Source organism: Chelonoidis abingdonii, chromosome 1, assembly GCF_003597395.2.
Source record: "Chelonoidis abingdonii isolate Lonesome George chromosome 1, CheloAbing_2.0, whole genome shotgun sequence".
Lineage (NCBI taxonomy): Eukaryota > Metazoa > Chordata > Testudines > Testudinidae > Chelonoidis > Chelonoidis abingdonii.
Window position 1 is genome coordinate 193,538,402 of NC_133769.1, and position 15,653 is coordinate 193,554,054.

Below are 15,653 nucleotides of genomic sequence, written 5' to 3' on the forward strand. Positions count from 1 at the left end.
CTCACAAAACTGAATACTTACTTATGGCATTACCAACCCGTAGCATTCAAAAATCAGACCTCCAGAAAATGGTCATATTGGCTAAAAATCACATGATTTAAAAATAATTGGGTTTCTTATTATTTGCCTTTTGGGTTTTGAAACAGTTGACGATGACAGACTTTTCTCTAGAAACATGATAGCTAGAAAGTCCTCCCCACACTACACCTCCCCAATGAAAACTGAAATTCTCACAATCACTTGCGTTCAGCAGCCAGGACTTGAAGAAAAACACCAAATAATGGAGTCAATAGGGCTACTCACTGGAGTAATTAATGCTCACAATATGAGTAAGAGTTCCACTGTTGGGCCCAAATATGTTGAAAGCAAGCAGAAAGTAAGAAATTGTTTTGTATATTCAAAATGAAAAAAATACTTGAGACTCTTATGACACTGTCCCACATGACATTATCATAAATGTACTAGGGACATGTGGTCTAGATTAAATTGCTATAAGGTAGATGCATAACTAGTTGAAATACCATAGACTAGGTATTAATGGGTTGCTATCAAACTGGGAGGGCATATCTAATAGGGCCCCCTATGTGTCTGGAACTAATCAATATTTTAATTAATGACTTGGATAATGGAATGGACAGTGTGCATATAAAATTTCTGAATGACACCAAGATTGAAGGGATTGCAAGTATTTTGGAGGACAGTGTTAGAATTCAAAATGATCTTGATTAATTGGAGAATTGGTCTGAAATCAACAAGATGAAATTCAATAAAGACAAGTGCAAAACACTACACTGAGGAAGGAGAAATCAAATGCACAAATAGAAACTGGGGAATAACTAGCTAGGCAGTAGTACTATGAGCCAACAATGTGATGCATTTGCAAAAAAAAAAAATAACTGAATATCATTCTATGATATATTAACAGGAATGTTATACTTAACAGAAGGAAGATAATTATACCACTCTACTCGGCTCTGGTGGGGCCTCAGCTGGACTATTATATCCAATTTTGGACTCCATGCTTTAAGGCAAAAATGGGCAAATTGGAGAAAGTCCACAGGAGAACAAAAAACCTTTTTAAAGGGGGGTTAGAAAACCTGACCTGTGAGGGAAGGGTTAACAAACCTGGGAAAAGAACACTGATGGGGGACCTGATAAGTCTTCAAATATCTTAAGGACTGTTGTAAAGGGGATGGTAACCAATTGTTCTTCAAGTCCACGAAAGGTAGGAAAAGAAGTAATGGGCTTAGTTTGCAGCAAGGGAGATTTAGGTTAGATAGTAGGCGAATCTTTCTAACTGTAAGGATAGTTCACTACTGGAATTGGTTACCAATGGAGGTTGTGTAATCCCTTTCATTGGTGGTTTTAATGAAAAAGTTGGACAAACACCAGTAAGTGATGATCTTATTTGGTGCTGCCTAAAAGGGAGTGGTGGTAGAATGGACTAAATAACCTCTTGAGCTCCCTTCCAGCCCTACTTTTCTGTTATTCTAAGATATTATGCAGTCATTTCTCAAGGGAAATAGTGGAATTCTCATTACCAGTAACATTTATGCCTAGGCTGGCCAAATCTGTAGAAAATGCACTGGAACAGTCCTCTACTGCATTCACAGAAAAAATGAACTATCTTTCACATCTCTAATTTTCTGTGATTTGATGCTGTGTTCAGAGTAACTGCATGTAACTTGAACTGCTAAACAAAACAGGAAAAGCTTGTTAAATTCAGTTTTCTTTCTTTTTAGAAAAGCTTACTTTCCGAGACATCATAACCCCACAAGAATTCAGACAAGGAGAAGATGCTGAAGTGGTTTGCCATGTTACTAGTTCACCTGCACCTGTTGTCAGCTGGTTGTATCGAAATGAGGAAGTCACAACTATTGCTGACAGTTAGTATTTTGGTAACTCCTTAAGTTATATGTTCTAATTATAGATTAGATTATAGATTATACTACTCAAGGAAGTCAGTGGAGCTACTTTAGTCAGTGAGTTCTTACCAACATGTTTAAGGATTGTACAGCTGAGTCTATAGAATTGTGTATGATTTTCAATCCAAACCATAAATCCTGGATCATCTTCTCTCCTCCATACCTGTTGTTCTTATGGGATGTGGTGTACTAGAGGCCTTCAGTGTCCACTACACACACCTGTGATGTCTCTAGGAAGCAGTTGACTGCCCCAATACTACTTTTTCTGCCTTTGAGGGGCAACAGAATAATTATGTACATCACAATGCATAGAAAACCTCTTTAGAGAGCTACCTGCTTATTCTCTCACAGCTTTGGCACTAAATGTGTTAAAATGCAAGGTTGAGTTTGTACATCCTTCATGCTGGTCATTAAGATATGTTTTTATTCATATTTTTAATTAAAAATAAATTAAAGTTTATTTAGTGGAGTGAAAGTGTGGAACTGTAGCATCACTAAGGAATGATTACAGCCAAAGAAGAGAAGATTTAATAAACCTATTAGGTTTCTTATTATAAAGCTGAAAAATCACTTATTTGGGTGCTTTCAGATTCTAGTGTGAACTTCCATGGTACAAAAGCCAAGCAGAGTTTTAATTTGATTTGCTACTTACATATCGTCTTTAATTTCTGTCATTACTCACATAGTCACATGTACAGAATTCACGGTGAAAGAGTTACCTGTAGAAGAGCAATGCAAATTTTATATATAATTCAATTGTAAAAGAAGGTAATGGTCACAGGATTTTGGAACTAAACAGTAGCTGAACAATTAAGCGCGCATCATTTTCTCAAGGTTACAGTTTAAAGCCTACAAATCAGAGGTTTTCTCCAAAAGATCAGGGATATGGTACAGTACGTTAATTTAATTTGTTTTTCCACTTCTGTTGCTCCAGTTACCAATCAACCTTGTTTTAGAAGACTTAATTATAAAAAGAAAATCTTGAGAATTTTTATCTTAAGATCATGCATTTTAAATTAATCTGATTTTTTTAAAATATTTCCAGTGTGCCAGGCTGCATTTCATTATGTAATTTTGAGTTTTTCATTTTCTTTCTAGATATGACAGGACATAAAGTAGTTTATCTGTTTGAGTCAGATAGATACAAAGTGTTAGGATTTTAAACAGTATATAGTTGAAAAACAGATTTTAAAAAAATGTTATTTTATACCCTGATCTTGTATTGGGATCTTCTAGCACAGACTGCTATGCCCATATTAATCCCCATTAAAATTCAAGGGGATTCTGCATGGACCTAAGATAGCAGTTCCTGCTGTTGGAATTTCTGCCTTAAATAGCAGAAGAATTTGAGCTATGTGAGTGTTCACGGTATCACCTGGACATACCACCTTAGATGGTGGAGAAGAGATTATTCGCTTGTAACCAATTGATCATGATTCCTATAGTATATAATACTTAAATTCATTAAATGTTATGTATACTAAAAGATGAGTTTATTATAGAGATAAATGTGCATTATTTTAATTGTCTTCTTCATTTTTTGTTCATAGAAAGCTTAAAATGTAAAATAATTTGACATCTGCAGTTGAAAGGATAATTTCCAGTTATATTATTTAGCTTTTTATTGTGCATTGGGAAGCAGCTTCCATTTAATGCCTTTTTTAGCACCTGCATTGCAGAGAGATACACAGTGATTAGCTTTTTAGTTATAAAGTTAAAATATTTCTGCTATATGTGGCAAAGTGAATAAACCTCTAGGATATGATTTAGCACAATTAGCTATGACTATTCAGGCTGTACAAAGTCTTCGCAGTTCCTAATGCTTGTATGTGCTATTCACACAGAGCTATCTGCTCACCAGAAAAGAAGGTTGTTCATAGAATCAGAAGTGAATATGTAAAGAATTGTTCCACAGGGAAGTGTAGAGCTAACTGGGAATGGCAATTCCTAATTCTAAAGTAGCTTTACTTCTTCCCCCAGAGCCAAACTCCTAGATATCTATTCAGTCCTGAGACCTATAGTCCTTCTCCTGTTCATCTATGAGGGGAGGGAATGAGGGACAGAGAGGTCAGCTGTCCATTATCCTTTAACCAGGGAAATTAAATACAATGACTGGGGAGACCATGACCTTGGGAAAGATCCAACACTCTGTTTAAAGGTTCTTTCTTGACTTGATGTTGTATATTTAAAGTTGGATGTAAGAGCTCAATAGCTAAATGGAATGTAGAACTCTCTGAGCAGGTTCTGTAGAGTTCCTGTAATGTCAGCCTCAAAAGTTTAATTGTCACAATCCCATTGTGCAGGCAGCAAGGGCCTGGTACTAGAAATGAAGGTGGCCTGCAACTGTTTTTTTATAGATCAAACGTTGTTTACCAAATCAGTGATTTCCTCTTTATTTTTGCACAGCAGTATTGCTGCCTAAGGTGTTAAACACACTGCCCAATCCATAGTGCTTATCACAGTTACAGCAAGGCTATATGGAGACATTCAGGTCTCTGGACTGGTTGGAGTCAGCCACAAGAGAACTAGCTACCAAGGGCTAGTCTGAACATCACCTGGAGAAAACTTTTCTATTCACCAGTCCAGTGCTCAAATTGCATAGGTTTCTCGTACATGCAGTTACAACTTGCTGGATATAACACTGTTGTAAGGTTCTGGATTACTGTACATAAATGTTGTTTTGGTCTACATCATAGCTGATTGCAGAGATATTGGATTGAAGACTGGTTTATCCTTCACCCCTGTCATGTATTGTGTTGTACTATTACATATTTTCCTTTCTGTCTGGTTCCTTTTGGGGGGCGGGGGTCTGATCACTTCAGTATAATGCGTGACTCTCTTCAACACCATCACATTTTAGGTCTGTAAGGGATTCTGCTAGGGTGACCAGATAGCAAGTATGAAAAATCAAGACAGAATGTGGGGGGTAATAAGTGCCCATATAAGAAAAAGACCCAAATATCGGGACTGTCCCTCCCTATAAAATCAGGATATCTGGTCACCCTACATTCTGCAGACTGTTAGAATTACAGGTGTGCAAACCATTCCAAGTTCAGTTCAAAAAGAGTTTGTAGGATTTTTGGTGGAAACTGGTTTGTGTGGTTTTTCAGGTCCTCAAATTCATACTTCTTTATGTGGGATCACTGCTTCACAAAACATGAAACAAGAAGTAGGCCTGCATCCTGATGTTACAACAGAACTCTTATTTCAGAGAGGAAAACTTCTCCTCCTTTTAAAAATATGATAAACATGATACATGAGCCAAAAAATAAAATAATGATATAGTGCCTAATAACAGGGCAAATACAGGAGAAATATAAGGTCCTGCTCCAGGAACATATTCTAAAGGACTAGGCCTGATACAACAAGACAACTTTGATTTCCAGAGATTTTTCCAATCAGAAATCTAGATATAAATATGGAAGCCAATATATAAAATATAACGACAAATTTCCAATAACAGTGGAATTACAAGTACACTAGGACTCTGCCTTCTTGGGTTCTCCCCCTGACATTTCAAGGTAGATTATGATGACTTTTATTTTTTTGTCAAAAAGCTTAAACAAACTACAGCATCTCTCACGCTGAGATTACAAATGAAAAAGACTTCTACTGAACTGGGCTGACCCTATTGGACTGATCATATTGTATAGGCTCAACCAATTTAGAACCACTGAAGAAATGCCACGTGATTTGCATCTGATGACCTATCTCAGTGATTTTGACTCAAATTACATTATGAACATCATAAAGTGAACCAATAACCAGAGAGGAGAGTTGAAATAAAAAGCTTCTGCTCATAGCTTGAAGAAACAACATTTATGAAAGCCACCGCTGCTTCCTGGAAACAAGCTGAACACAAATCCAGGATGGTTTTGTGTATTTTTCTGCTTTAAATCAAGATTTTGCACGCCTCTAATTAGAACTGTGCAGCTATGTGAAGGAGAATGGTGCACTCTGGGTGAAATTCATCTTGATACAGAGAGCCTACATAAGTCCTTGTAAGTGGGAGTTTAGTGGTGCATATAGCTTGTGTTGGCTGCCATCACAGAAGTGAATTTCACCCTTTCTCTAGAAAACTACTATACCCAGGGTGGACTGGCTGCTGCTTTTAGGCCCTGCCTCTAATAGTAAATTTTAGGGGGCGGGGGGACCATAAAACACTCAAACTATCGTTGTTTCAGCTGCATCAGTGGCAGAACGGATGGAGGCCCTAATGATTTCAAGTACTTCCAGCATTTTGTCCTCAGCAAGTCTTTGGTGAGGGTGCCTTGCTAGCTCTCCAGCATGTTTCTGTGGGGCCTCATGCTTGTCTACCGATTAGCTATGGGTGTTCACATCCTTCTTTGGGTATGTCTACACTGCAGTAAAATACCTGTGGCTGCCCTCAGCCACAGGGGGCTTAGGCTGTGGGGCTATAAAATTACAATTGAGACATTTAGGCTCAGGCCAGACTTTGGGTTCTGGAATTTTGTGAGTGGGGAGAGTTTGAGAGCCCAGGCTCCAGCCTGAGTTCAAACATCTATACTGCACTTTTATAGCCCATTAGCCTGAGCCCTGTGGACTAAGTCAGCTGTCCTGGGGCAGCTTAAGATTTTTAATTGCAGTGTAGACATACCCTTGGTGTCTTAGCCTACAGTGAACATTGTTGACTGTGTGTGATGAGCTGGCAGTGTCTGGTGGCTGTTAACTGCCCACATCCATTGACTGTGATCCCCTTACAAAAACAAGCAGTTTATATATCAGTGTACCTATGGGTATATCATATATAGTACTTTATGGGATATATCATAAAGTACTCCTAGTATTAACATGGACTCCGCTAGAGAGGTTGGATGCTCTCAGCTTTGCTCTGAGCATATTTTTATGTGAATCACATTAACCAGGCTTAATGCATGACTGCAAAGGTTCAGGTGAGTTTGCTGTTTCAGCCTGACTTTACATAAAGACTATACAAGGTAGAAACAATTCTTTAAAATCTTTGGTGTTATATCTTGAAAGGCAGTAATTCCTTCTAGCTCTATCAGTAGATAAGTCATACAGAGTGGTGTGTGGCTTTTTTGAGAAATAATTTCAATTCACTTTCCACTCTTTTTCAACTTTCCAATAGGTATTGTGTGTGCTGTGTAGTAATCTGTCTGCCTAAATGCTAGGTAGTATGGGATGTAGAAAGAGCTTTGTTCATCTGATCAACCTAATTTACTCATAAGAATTTCTCCTGTTATTATACACGCGTTTCTCCAGTATATACCATGACAAGATTAGAGTATTTATGGTGTTCTGCAGTCACCCAATATTAGAGTTCATTTTCATTTCATTTTCTTTGATAAACTCAAAATAGCCTCCAGAACATCCAGCCAGCAGGGATGAAGCTTTTCTTGTATTAAATTAATCCTCTAAACAGCATTTTCCAAATGTTTGAAAATGTACATTTTTTTTATAATCTAAGAATTTTGTTTCAACAAATAAAAAGCTAACAGAAGTTTAAAGAGAGAGAAATGACACCCCCCATACCTTTTGAAAGAGAGAACATTTTGAAGTGTGACTGTCAGAGGATCACACCAGGAAATGAGTTTTACTTCTAGGTGTATTGGATTGTGACTCTTATTGACTTGAAAACCAGTGATTAGATCTTAATGGCCAGTGTCTTTCTTCATGATCTTGACAAAGGGAGTGGAGCACTAGGACCCCAGTTCAGCAAATCCCTTGAGCACATGCTTAAATTTAAACACTTAATTAAGTGTCTGCTGAGTTGAGGCACATGTATACAGACAGCACAAGAACCACCTATAGTGATCTAAGGAGCAATATGTCTTTCAAAAGGCATGAGCTGATAATGGCTGATTTAGACTGAGGGGCTTCAAAAGTTAAATCCATCTGCCTCTTGAATCTGCAGGGTGCTAAGTGTGCTGACTCTGATCCAAGAAAACACTTAAGTGCATGCTTAGGCCCGATTCAGCAAAACACTTAAGCTATGTAACTTGGAAGTCAATGAGACTTAACCACTTACTTAAAGTTCAACATGTGCTTAAATGCTTTGCTGGATTAGGGTTGGTGTACGCAGCATCTTGAAATTCCAAGCTCACAGTGAGACACATGATCAGGGGTCATAATATGTAAGAAAAATAGTTTATATATAATTTTTGACTGAAACCGAAAGATCCTCTACGAACAGGAATAAGAACAGTTGTTTAGTAAGAACAGAGACAACTAGTACATAAAAGGACATTATCTAGTTCCATCTGTACAATTGTAAGGTCTGATATGTGACATTTCTATGTTTCTCTAATCCTTTTACCAGTCTAGGTCTCATTCACTTTGTAATAATTTGAGTCAGATTCTTAGTTTTACAAAAAAAATCAAATGAGCTAAGGATTCTACTTCTGGGCTAACCTATTACAATATTTTGTTTTTGGCAACAGGAAAAATAGAAGTTGCACATTTTTTCATGATGTTATCACAATATCATCTGCAATAAGATCCCAGTTCTGCAACTTGTTTCATATTGGTAGACACCTATTGAAGTCAGCAAGGTTTTGTGAGGTCTGTCTGCACATACTGAATTGCAGAATTGGGACATAAATGATATCATATTGGGTGAAATCCTAGCCATATTGAAGCCAGTGTGAATTTTATCATTGATTGATTTAAATAGAGCCAAGATTTCACCCATTAACTTTAATTTGGAAAAGCAAGGTTCTCAGGGCAGTTGATCCATGACAAGAACTGAATAGGGTGTGAGGGAGGGTGCATGTAATATATCTTATTTAAAAAATAGAGCAGCATTTAATATTTGGTTGAATGTACTGTATTATGTTTAATATTTGGTTGAATGTGTATTATGCTTCTGTTGGCACTGCAGTGACAAGTCTGGAATAAAAATGTACAGAAAAACATCTGCATTTCCATTTTATATAGAAAAAAATCCTACCTGAATTTAAACAAAAGATAAACCAATGTGTTTTGGAGTGAAATAACTTATGATATTACATTTTAATTTTAAATTGAAGGTGTTTGTTGATGAACTATTTGATCTCATTAGACAGGTTCATTAATCTTAATAATTTAAATTAATATTCCCAACACTGTCTTAATTTACTGATATCACTTTATTCCTTACATGGCTTTCTAGATCGATTTGCGATGTTATCAAACAACAATCTCCAAATTCTTAATATCAATAAAAGTGATGAAGGAATATATAGATGTGAAGGAAGAGTGGAAGCTAGAGGAGAAATCGACTTTCGGGATATCACAGTTATTGTCAACGGTAAGGTGTACAGTGATTTTTCTGAAGTTGAAATGAGGTCTTGCTTTCATTGATTATAACATTATATAAACAAGGTTTATCATCGTCTACAAAATCTTAATTAAGCCACTTATTGCCGTATCAACTACATAATATAGAAGTTTTATTGTTTTTCTTTCAATAGAAATTGAGTTGTTTACAATTTGTACATTGTGATGTTTACTTTATGTGGGTTTTTATGTTTAATGTAATTAATATAATTATGCAGTTAAGGAGATTTTGTATCTCCTTTAATGGTATAAATGTATGTAAATGTTATGTATAGATGTAGGTGTTTAAAGAACAAATATCCTTCACAGAATATAGCCAACCACACCAAGATCAGAGTTCAGAGTATAATATACCATAATTTCGCTAGGTATATATCTTTTAACGTGTGACATTTTTTGTTATAAACCACTTCATTTTATGCAGTTGTTCAGTTTCACAGTAGCACAGTTATTTTATAAATTGCCAGTATTTAAAACCTGGTTAAACACCATGGACATAATTTTTAACTGTAGGACTACAGTTGAATTAACTAGATATGCCATTGAACATTGCCACTCTTATTTAAGTTATTATAAATGTTAACAATTTATTATAAACCCTTTTAGCAAGGAATATGAAAGTGCAAGCATAAAATTGAATATGTAGATTGACCTCACTGTTAAAGTCAGTGTCAGCACGATAAAACATAAGTGGATGGATCTCCATTCACTTACTGGCCTGCAAGGTTATATCTAACATAGGTATTTCTATTATGCTAGCTCCTTATTATCTAAGTGTCATTTCTAATATCTAATGTCTTGTTTCTGAATGGCCCTGTCATGTAAACCTTTACTCACTTGAATAATAATGAAACTCTTGAAGCCTGGACTGCTTGAGTGAGTAAAAGTTACTCATTGCATAGGTATTCCTTAAATCCATAGTGATAAAGAATAGCTGTGTATTAAAGCAAAACATCTTCACATTGTTACCAATAGTGCACAGAAAAGGATTAGGAGGGAGGGCAGAAGATTGTGCTGTGCACAATTAAAGGGCATAGGAGTGTGCATGCTCTGTGTATACTGGGAAGTTCCCGAGTGTCAAGGTTCTTTCCCCCACTTTTAACTTTAGAGTAAAAATCTAGGGGACCTGCATGGACCCTTCTAAGCTTAATTCCTTGCTTAGGTCTGGTACGCTGCCACCAGCCAGAAGTCTGTGTCTGGCACACTTCTGTTCCCCCAAAACCTTCCCTGGGGAACCCAAGACCCAAACCCCTTGGGTCTTAAAACAAGGAGAAATTAACCATCCCATACTTTTTCCCCTCAGACTCTCCCTTCCCTGGGTTACCTTGAGAGGCTACACAGATCCAAACTCCTTGGATCTTAAATCTAAGAGGAATTAACCATCCCCCCCTCCTTTCCCCCCGCCCCAATCCCTCGTGAGTTTAGACTCAATCCCTTGGATTCTAAAACAAGGAAAAAATCAATCAGGTTCTTAAAAAGAAAGCTTTTAATTAAAGAAAGAAAAGGTAAAATTTATCTCTGTAAAATCAGGATAAAAAATGCTTTACAGGATACACAGATTCATATAGACTAGAGGGACCCCTCCCCCCAGCCTGAGATTTAAAGTTACAGCAAACAGAGGTAAAAATCCTTCTAGCAAAAGACACATTTACAAGTTAAGAAAACAAACATAAGACTAATCTGCCTTTCCTGGCTATTACTTACTATTTTGAAACATGAGAGACTGATTTAGAAATATTTGGAGAATCTGGAATGATGTCCCGTTCCTTTCAGTCCCGAGAGTGAACAACGAACCAAACAAAAAGCCCAAACAAAGACTTTCCTCCACCAAGATTTGAAAATATCTTGTCCCCCTATTGGTCCTCTGGTCAGGTGTCAGCCAGGTTCACTGAGCTTCTTAACCCTTTACAGATAAAAGAGACATTAACCCTTAACCATCTGTTTATGACACCAAGGGAAAATGTTTCCCTCTGCTTCCTCAGTGTGCAATACACCTGAGTCCTGGCTATGTGCAATTCCCATAGTCTAGCCTATAGTATTTACTATATCACAGTATTTTTGTATGTAATCTACATTTGACCTGGGATGTGTGATTCTCCACTCAGATATACTTATCTGTGCTAGTTCGGCTTGAACTAGTGCACTAAAAATAGCAGTGTAGCTGGGCTTGCATGGGCAGTGGCTTGAGCTGGCTGCCTGAGTACATATCGACCTACCCACCACATATACAGGGAGCTAGCTTGGCCACCACCCCTGTTACCTATCTACACCGCAGAGCTAGCATAGGTAATTCTATATGAGCTGGGAAGCACACATACCCACCTCAAATGTCGACATACCCTATATGGCTAGGTGTCTCTTACTTCAAAAAAAAAATCTTTGACTATAATATTTAATAAAGAGAATAAAAAACCTTTACAGCCTATAATGCATTGAATGCTCTAGGTATCCTTGAGTGTTTCACAAAGTAAATGAGATAGATGCTTTTAGTCCCATCATGGGTACAGAAAAAGAGCAACTATTACACAGTGAGTTCACTCACAGCATGGATATTGGAACATTATTTGTCAAGACAGGTAAATGTTGGCCTGAACATTGGAGTTATCTCCTTCTCATTTTGAAGAGTGCTATGAAATCTTTCACTTCAGACTGGACTTTTAAAAAGAGATGGAGAGGAAGGCTATTTCTGGCACAATGTATTGTATTAAAAAGGGTGGGTCAAATTCTAACCTTGTGTAGTGAATGATGTCAGTAAAATTGTACCTCTTCGCACTCAGTCTGAATCTGGCCCAACATCTTTATCAGTGAACACATCTAGCTTTGAAGTCAGTGTTATGATCTAGAGGCAAAAGAGTTACTAACTGAGCAACGCTAAAAGCATTTCACATTGTAGAGTGATATTGATCAAGGCCATCTCCTGCTTGATTTATCGGAATGGCTGGCTTCTGCAAGATGAAGCTAAGTGTACTAAATCTATTCCCAACTGATCTGTAAAGTAACATTACAAACAAATAAATAAATAAATAAATTGCAATGACACCTAACAAGAAAGGGAAATGTCTATGAATCTGTTTCAGCAAAAATGTGTCAATTTTCTCTGCCTCTAATACCTTCGCAAGTGCAGCCCCAAGGTACCTTCCCCTCTTCCATACAATAAAAATGACTTTGAGGATAGTCATATAATTAAAATAATAATAAAAAGGGTAGGAGAGCTATGCAAGAGGGGTTTTTTGTGCATAGATACTGTCCAGCTTTGAAGCTTTGTGAAATCTTCAATTTTATTTTTAATAGTGTTTTAATTGAGTTCTTCAGGGAAAGGTCAACTGGGGAGCAGAGTGTGCAGAAATGGCTGATGCTGTCTTTAACTCACTTTTCCCCCCTACTTCTTAATCATCCTAGCCTCCAGCATCTCTCTGTTCCACCTATATAGAGTCCCATCCTTCACTGCAGGAACCCCTGATTGTTTTCTAGATCTTCTCTTGCCCTACCCTTCCAGTGGCTCCTTTGACGTTTGAATTCCTGGTGCTAGGGAAGGGCCAGAATGGAAAGTGAATAGGTTAAGAAGCAAGTTTTAAAAGGGAACAAATTGCACATATATGAAACTCTCTAAGGGATAACTCTTAGAGTATATTAAAATTTTTTGGAGTTAGAGCAACTATTCAGGTGTTAAAGCACCTATCAAATATACAAGTACTGTAGTATTAATTCACTGTGATATGAGATATTAGGAGCAAAAATAAACAACATATACTAAAGTACTAGATACCAATATGAATACCACCTCATAAATACCCAAGATGGACAGACATATCTTTCATCATTTTAATGGTAGTTACAGTATCAGTCTTATACTGGTAGGCTGAAGTATAGCACTTGGTCATATTTGCCTATTTTAAAATATAGATATATCTTCAGAATATAGAATTGCCCTTATTTAGGTGGCTGTTTCCATGCCACTTTCCAAGCTATCTCAAGATATCACATACACTAAGAAGGATTTGACTGTGTTGGTACTGGATAGCCATTAGGGAAACCCAGGAAGCTACTTGAAGTATTTATAATTCAGGAGATGGCACTTGTCCTTCTGTGTCAGTGTTGTTATCATATATTCAGTTCTGTGGGTATGCATAGCTCATTTCAGACAAATAAATGTGTGGTCAATAATGAACAATGTCCCAACATGGGATTAGAATTTACTGTAGTGTTAAGTTTCAGAGTAGCAGCTGTGTTAGTCTGTATCCGCAAAAAGAATAGGAGTACTTGTGGCACCTTAGAGACTAACAAATTTATTTGAGCATAAGCTTTTGTGGGCTACAACATCTGATGAAGTGGGCTGTAGTCCATGAAAGCTTATGCTCAAATAAATTTGTTAGTCTCTAAGGTGCCAAAAGGACTCCTATTTTTTTTTGTTTGTTTGTTTTTTTATAATATTAAGAAAACTATCTTTCAGAGGAGGTGCAAAACTTGGTGCAGGTCCCTTGGTACCTTTAAAGATTCCACAGTGCTTTTCTTAAATCAAGTGTCCCTAATGAAATGTTGACCCAGGAAGCAATTACATCCAACCTACCTAAATTCTCCCTGCAATTTCACTTGGAAAGTATTTTCTTCTTCACGTACTGGTCTAAAATGTTGTGTAGTGTTGCTGAGTGCTGTTAAATCATTGATGAATTTCAAGAGGGAGGTGGATAAATATCAGTTGTATGTTATTTGAAGGGATCACAGTGTCAAGATTTTCTGTAAAGTGCTTTGGATTCCTTTCGGGACAAAAAAGTACTACATAAATTGAAGATCATTCTCATTGTGAGGCAGTAACACTCACACTGATTTAAATTAAACAAAGAGTCAAATCAAAGTTTTTAAAAATTAACAATCTGATGTTTCCTGAAAAAATAATTTCACCTTTTAAAGTTACATTTGAATAAGGAAAGTATTTAGATGTTGACAATAAATTGAAAAAATATACTGAGGTTGCATACAGGGGGTGAGGTCTGCTATCAAAAGTAGAGCTTAAAAGTTTTTGCTCTGAAGAGTGTGTAACAGTCTTTCTTTTATACTCAGAGGGCTGGATTAAGTGCTAGTCTGGAGTGGAGATATAATAGTTGACTCATGCAGCTAGCAGATTAGGGCTAGATACTTGTAGGGAATGGGATAACAGTAGAGTTTGGCAAACGGGAAGAGGTGATGTAGGTCAAAAAGGTAACTGGATCGAGGTTGAGATATTCTGGGGATTTTGGTTTGACTCAGGGGAAACAGAGAGGACAAGATTATGTACAGGTAGCAGGAGCAGGAAAGACAGTAGTGTTTGATAGGGGAGAAAGGAGTCTTTAGGAGGCACTTATCCAGGGTAGTGTAGTTCAGAAGATGAATGGGGCGTAAGAGGGTTGATATGTGTGAATGAGAAGGAGGTAAGGGGACGGTTTGGCAGAAGGGCATGTGATCAGGTGTTTGATGGCCAACTGGAAGTGGGGCATTGATAGGGCTCAGCATACAACACAATACCTGTTTGTTTAAACATTTCGTAGCTTGGCACTGTAGATGAAGAACAAACCTTCAGGGCTTTAAGGTTTGATTACTGAATGATTAGTCCTTCTGGTTGTTGGAAGTGCAATATTCTATTGTGATTTTTTTAATTGAATTTTAATTTTATATATATATATAAAAAAAAAATTCTCCTCTCACCCCTATGGGTGGTATGTGTCTTCCTCAACCTCGGGTCCTCTACCAGAGGCCTGGGAGTTTGAGGGTTCTGCGCAGTATCTTAGCTGTTCCTAGCACTGCACTCTTCTGGACAGAGAGCTCTGATGTTGTTCCTGGGATCTGTTGGAGCACTCCCCAGCTTAGGAGTCACTCAGCCCGAGTGCTCCTACCATCACTGGACCACTTTGCCTTCACTTTCCACATCCTCTATAGTTCCTCTTTCCAGGCCCTGGTACTTCTCCAGCTTCTCCTATTTCCTTCTTCCTGAAGTGTTGCTGTCACTTGGCAATGCGTATCTATCACACGCTGTCTTCTGGTCCTTGTCTATTACCACGATGTCTTGGTTGATTGGCAGACCTGCCTGTCCATCTGGAATCTGGAAGTCCCACAGCATGTTAGCCCTTGCTATTCTCCACACCTTCGTGTGAATCTCCCCCCCCCCCAAAAACCCAAAAAAAAAAAAAATAAAAAAAAAACAAAAATTCAAAAAAAAATCAAAAACAAAAAAAAAAAAAAAACAAAAAAAAACAAAAAAAAAAAAAAAAAAAAAAAAAAAAAAAAACCCCCCCCCCCACAAAAAAAACCAATAACAAAAAAAAAACAAAAAAAACCAAAAGGAAAAAACCGCCAAAAAAAAAAAAAAAAAAAATAAAAAAAAAGAAAAAAAAAAAAAAAAAAAAAAAAAGAAAAAAAATAAACCAACAACTCAAACAATCATCTGGTCTTGGGGCG

The 15,653-nt window shown here is 37.2% G+C and overlaps 1 protein-coding gene across 1 annotated transcript in view; it reads left to right on the top strand.

Annotated features, from left to right (window-relative positions):
• Positions 1 to 15,653, top strand: part of NCAM2 (neural cell adhesion molecule 2) — a 586,807-nt gene that overhangs the window by 310,594 nt on the left and 260,560 nt on the right. The window contains exons 3-4 of the mRNA XM_075063719.1: positions 1,743 to 1,886; positions 9,058 to 9,195. Of these exons, the coding sequence (XP_074919820.1) occupies positions 1,743 to 1,886; positions 9,058 to 9,195 (282 nt within the window). The remainder of the gene's footprint in view (positions 1 to 1,742; positions 1,887 to 9,057; positions 9,196 to 15,653) is intronic.